At 45.7% G+C, this 6,000-nt stretch overlaps 1 protein-coding gene and 1 non-coding gene across 2 annotated transcripts in view; one reads left to right on the top strand and one right to left on the bottom strand.

The window, feature by feature from the left end:
• The first annotated feature begins 1,816 nt into the window (after positions 1 to 1,816).
• Positions 1,817 to 6,000, top strand: part of DHX8 (DEAH-box helicase 8) — a 32,160-nt gene continuing 27,976 nt past the window's right edge. Inside the window, exon 1 of the mRNA XM_025986845.2 lies at positions 1,817 to 2,033. Coding sequence (XP_025842630.1) covers positions 1,886 to 2,033 — 148 coding nt within the window. The 5' untranslated portion in view covers positions 1,817 to 1,885. The remainder of the gene's footprint in view (positions 2,034 to 6,000) is intronic.
• TRNAR-CCU (transfer RNA arginine (anticodon CCU)) lies at positions 3,581 to 3,653 on the bottom strand. Its single transcript has one exon. It is a non-coding gene; the product is annotated as a tRNA-Arg (tRNA).

Raw genomic sequence — 6,000 nt, 5'->3', positions numbered from 1 at the left:
TTTATTAATTTTTTTAGAGAGAGAGAGCACAAGTGGGGTGGGGACAAAGGGAGAGGGAGAAACACAGCCCATACCCAATAGAAAGCCTGATATCCCAGGACCCCAGGATCAAGACCCGAGTCAAAGGCAGGCATTCAACAGACTGAGCAACCCAGCCACCCCGATCCTAAGAGTTCTTACAGTATTTACTGCTACTACTACTACCACCACCAGTTGTAGTTCTAGAGCCTTTTCCCCGATAGCTTTTTCTTTTCATAGCACTTTTAAAACAAAACAAACTCCATGTTTCCCTTCCCTTCCAGTTAAATACTGGAGAAAAGCAGAATATAAATGCAAAAATTTTAAAGGCAAAAAAGCACAGAGAAAGGAAGTGAAATAGAATACATCCCTAATATCCTAACTCCACACTCACCAGTTGAGCACATTTAGTCAAGAGCAGGATTTTCTTTTCCATTCAGGAGGAAGAAGAATCAGTGCAGTACTGATTCCTTAGGAACCTGGAAACATGGAGCTCTTGGAGTCAGTGGGAACGACTGCTCAAGGGGTTTCTCTGTCATTTTTGCAGTCCATGGGGAGATGAGGGAGGGACAGAGTCCAAAGGTGCAGCAGCGTAGCCTGAAGGTAAAAGCTAAAGGGTCTGATTTCCTCTCTCTTGCTAGATTGGAGGGCCACTCACTCTGGGGCCTTCCATTACTTATTCATCACACAGCAGTGCAGCGTGGGAAAATTCCTCACCTCACCTTAGGGTTGTCGCAAAGGAGAAAGGAGATCAGAAGCAGAAGTTGGGAGACCCGAGCCTAGGACCCTAGGTTCACAGCACAGGGGCTACTTGGTGGGCACAAGTTCTGAGGGTACTGGCACGGGAAAATCCGGAGTTGAGAAGCCGTCTTCACAAGCGATGAGCCACGTAGCTCCCTGGGATCTCAGACTGAGGGGATCTGTACCCGACAGACGAATTTTACAGTGATCATTGTCTCACCTTAGGATGATAGTAACTGGCATTTATAGCATGTTTACTATCCCAAGGTTTCTTGCACAATTTAAAAAAAAAGATTTTATTTACTTATTCATGAGAGGCACACAGAGAGGCAGAGACGCAGGCAGAGGGAGAAGCAGGCTCCCTGCAGGGGAGCCCCATGTGGGACTCGATCCCAGGACCCCAGAACCACGACCTGAGCTGAAGGCAGATGCTCACCACTGAGCCACCCAGGTGCCCCAGATTCCTTGCACAGTTATCTTATTTAGTCATCACCTAAAACCAGTTACATTATCAAAAAAACTAAGTCCCCCCCAAATTAATTTGGCCAATGTCACTTAGCTAGATAGTCGAAATGTCAGTTTCCTCACCTATACAATGAACTACTAACAGAACTAGACTATCGCCTGATGGTTTGTCACAGAATCGCTCGAGATGGTCGCGAGCCACGAAGAAGCAAAAAACCCGGGGAACAGAGAGAGCCGCTGTAAAGCCAGTTCTGCGTTTCCCAAGATTGAATGGAGATTCCTTCTTCAAAGCGTAGGCGCAGGCGCGCCAGGGGTGGGGGGCGTGGCCTCCCCGGCGCCCCTTGCGCAGGCCACGGTCGCCCTCTGCCGTCGGGCGGGAGAGCGCGAAGACGGAACGTTCCCGGGTCTGAGAGTCGACGGAGAAGCTTGCCGGCCAATAGAGGACGCTGCCGGCCTGCAGCGTAAACCCCCTGGGCCGTCCCTTCCTTAAGCACTTCCTGTGTGATCTCTATGGCTCTTCGGTTGCGTCATGGGAAGTTCCTTTAGTTTATACTGTACTGTAAACAAAAGGCGGCCTGCGCCGACCCGGAAGTGGAAACCGGAGCAGGCCCGGAATAGCTCCGGAGGCCGGCAGTCAAGTGGGGTGGCGGCGGCTGTAGCCATGGCGGTGGCGGTGGCCGTGGCGGGAGCCGTAACCGGCACAGAGCTGGGTCCCGCGGAAGAACTCGCCAAACTTGAGTATCTGTCTTTAGTGTCGAAAGTTTGCACCGAGCTGGACAATCACCTGGGGATCAACGACAAGGATCTGGGTAAGCCCGGAGAGGCCCCTGCGAGTGGAGGAAAGCGGAAGCAGAAATGGGGTTGATGGGCTGAGTACGTGTGTCCCTGTGAGTCTCTTTCTCTCTCTGTCGCAGACACACGGGCCCAGGGAACCCGCGGCCGTGGCCACACATGAGGACTCTCCGGGCTGAACTGTTAGAAACTATTGCCCAGAGCCCTCGGTGAAACCGAGCGGCTATCGCTCTTGCGCTTTCCCCTGTCCCCGTCCCAACCTAGTTAAACAGCGCTAACAGCAGCCGCCGCCGCCTCCGCATCGTAATGCTGACAATAATGGCCGACATTTGTTGACAGGGCAGATATTATGCACAATGCTTTACTTATATTATCTTACTTGGTCATCACGCGACCCTATGAGATGGTTATTTATTTTTTTTTTTCGGTGAAGAAAACAAGACTCTGAGTGATTAATCCCTCTCAAAATTACATCTCAAATGTGAGCCTGGTCTGGAATCCAAGTCTTTTGAAGTCAGCCTTTAACTGTTCTCAACCACTTTTTAGGGGTCTGGGGACAGAAAGTTCATGTGGAGAACCCAAAACGAGGAACTGAGAAAGGCTAGGGGCCCAGAGCTAAGGCCACAGGCAGGTGGAGTCCTTGTGAAAGCAAACGGATAGATAGAATCAAGGGTATGAGTGGAGGGATTGACCTTTGATAGGTAAAGGGATGCTTGATCCATTTTAATAGGAAGGAGGACAGAGAATGTGGTTGTAGATGCAGATAGGTTTAGGGATTGGTGGTAGGAAAGGTGAGGGAGAGACTTCCATTTAATTGTTCTATTTTTCTAAATGAAGATGAAATCATCATCTGGAGGGATGGAAGGAAAGGGCTTGTGATGAAAGGGGTCAGGGAGGTTAGATGTGTGACCTTGAGTAATTTCTCTGAAGCTGTTTTTCTCATCTGTGGAATGGAAATGATGATTTTTTTTCTTGAGGTTACCATGTAGCACACAGAAAGATGCCCTGCTGCCAGTATGTTTTAGTTCATTCTTTTCTTGCTTCCCAGTCAAGATACGTTTGTCTTGTATTATTTTTTCTTATTCTCCTTCTCTTTTTATTTTAAAGATTTTTAAAATTTATTTATTCATGAGAGACATACAGAGAGAAGCAGAGACACAGGCAGAGGCCGAAGCAGGTTCCATGCAGGGAGCCTGACGCGGGACTCGATCCCAGGTCTTCAGGATCAGGTTCTAGGCCCAAGGCAGTGCTAAACCGCTGAGCCACCTGGGCTGCCCTTCTCCTTCTCTTTTAAATGGTGATAAGTGGCACTCTTGTCGTTTGCTACCTAGGTTGTCTGTTCCTTCATTCAGCAAACATTTACCAAGCCAGTGTTAAATTGTTTTGATGTTAATCTCATTATATACAAAAATAAAGTGAGGTATAAACTCCAAAATTTTCTAGCTTGTGTATAAAGACTCCATTTAATTTGGAAATAAACCACAAATAATGCTTTTTTTCTGTTTGTAGTTCTGACACTATTTATTTATTTATTTATTAAAAATATGTATTTAAGTAATCTCTATGCCCAATGTGGAGTTTGAACTCACGAACCTGAGATCAGGAGTCTCATGCTCTTCCGACTGAGCCAGCCAGGCACCCCTGACACCAGTTATGATGTGTTTTCTCCAGTATTGCTTAGCAGTGCTATGACACTGACTGGTACTACATTGAACTGTGTTTTGATACTGTCTTCCTGAAAATAGCATCAGATGCCCCAGGTTAAAGACTCAGACCTGTAATACTGCCCCACCCCAAACTTCAGTTGCTATTTGCAAGATCGGGTTGTCAACTTGTGCTGACTCAAGTCACTGTAGATCAGAGGTTCCAATGACCCCCTCCTTGGGTTTGATTAATTTGCTAGAGCAGCTAACATTTTACTTCCTAGATTACCGGCTTATTATAAAAGGATATAACTCAGGGACAACCAAATGGAAGAGAGACGTAGGGCAAAGTATGTGGGAAAGATTGAGGAGCTTCCATGCTCTCTGAATGCCCCACTATCCTCAAATTTCCGTACGTTCACCTACCCAGAAGCTCACCAAACCCAGTCCTTTTGGGTGTTTGTGGAGGCTTTGTTATAATAGGGATAATTGAAAAAAACTGGCATAGTTGATTAAATCATTGGCCATTGGTCATCGAACTCAATCTCCAGCCCCTTCCCCCTCTCCAGAGGTCAGGGGTAGGGCTGAAAGTTCCAGTCTGTAATCTGCTAGTTGGTTTCCCTGGCAGCCAGGCTCCAGCCTCACCCTTATATAGGGGTTTTCCTAAAGTCATCTCCTTAATGTAACAAAAGACCTTTTTCACTCTCTGCACTGCAGAAATTCCAAGTTTTAGGAGTGCTGTGCCTGGAAAGGGGATGAAGACCAAACACATATTTCTTCTTATAATAAATCACAATATCACAGTGTTGAACATAGAATTATAAAATCAGTAATGTTAAAATTACTAAAGTTGGAAAAATGTGATAGTATTGTTCTGTTGAAACTAAATTGCCAAAGTGGATTTAATAACAAAAAGGTATATATTTGCTACTTTTTTTTTTTTAAGATTTTATTTATTTATTCATGAGAGATACAGAGAGACAGGCAGAGACATAGGCAGAGGGAGAAGCAGGCTCCATGCAGGGAGCCTGATGTGGGACTTGATCCTAGTACTCCAGGATCACGCCCTGGGCTGAAGGGAGGTGCTCAACCACTGAGCCACCCAGGCGTCCCTATATTTGCTACTTTTATATTTTATTTATTGACTTCATTCTTTTGATTTTGGTCTTAATATGTTATCTTTTTAAAATTAAAATTTTTTTAAGGGAAATAAGGGGCAGAGGGGAGGGAGAAAGAGACTAAAGCAGGCTCCACACCCCCCACGTGGAGCCTGACAGGACTTGATCTCACCACCCTGAGATCATATCCTGAGCCAAAATCAAGAGTCAGATGGTTAACCCGAATGAGTCACCGAGGCACCCTGATGTATTGTCATTTATATCGGTGTCATTATTTCATTATTGTTCCTGCTTTTCAGCATTGAACTTGTTTTTAATCACTGATTGATCTTTGGGGCACCTGGCTAGCTCAGTTGGTAGAGCTGTGTGACTCTTGATGTCCAGGTCATGATTTCTAGCCCCATGTTGGGTGTAGAGTTCATTTAAAAAAAAAATCTGACTCACTAATTCATCTTTGATAGTTTAGTTAATTTAAATTTTTTTTTTTTTAATTTTTATTTATTTATGATAGTCACAGAGAGACAGAGAGAAAGGCAGAGACATAGGCAGAGGGAGAAGCAGGCTCCATGCACCGGGAGCCTGATGTGGGATTCGATCCCGGGTCTCCAGGATCGCGCCCTGGGCCAAAGGCAAGCGCCAAACCACTGCGCCACCCAGGGATCCCAATAGTTTAGTTAATTTAATGATATCCCCTTAGAATTCTGAAAATTTAAAAACCCTGATTAAAGACAGCTGCAATATGAATGTGCTGCTGATTGCTTTGGAATAGTCTCTTGAGGGGCACCTGGGTGGCTCAGTGGTTGAGTGTCTGCTTTTGGCACAGGGTGTGATCCCGGGGTCCTGGGATCAAGTCCTACATCAGGCTCTCCGCAAGGAGCCTGTTTCTCCCTCTGCCTATATCTCTGCCTGTCTCTCTGTATCTCTCATGAATAAATAAATAAAATCTTAAAAAAAAAAAATCCAGATGAAATCAGTAACCATTTTCTTGTGGGGTTCACCGTGTGAGGCTTATCTCAGCCCTCATAAAATGCACTTCTCTCCCAAAAGTCTCTTAATAAATAGCTCAAATATTAGAAATTTCAGACACTGGGCAGGTTTGTAGAGAAAAATCTGGGGGGCAAGTGAGTCTTTGATCCACTTGGAGATTGTACCATCTAGCAGCTGCCTGGCTCTCGTAGATGGATTGGGTCAGACCTACCTGAAAGCATCCTACCGTGTGCATC

The sequence above is a fragment of the Vulpes vulpes genome, chromosome 2 (assembly GCF_048418805.1).
Source record: "Vulpes vulpes isolate BD-2025 chromosome 2, VulVul3, whole genome shotgun sequence".
Taxonomy (NCBI): domain Eukaryota; kingdom Metazoa; phylum Chordata; class Mammalia; order Carnivora; family Canidae; genus Vulpes; species Vulpes vulpes.
This window is presented reverse-complemented; position numbering and strand designations above follow the sequence as displayed.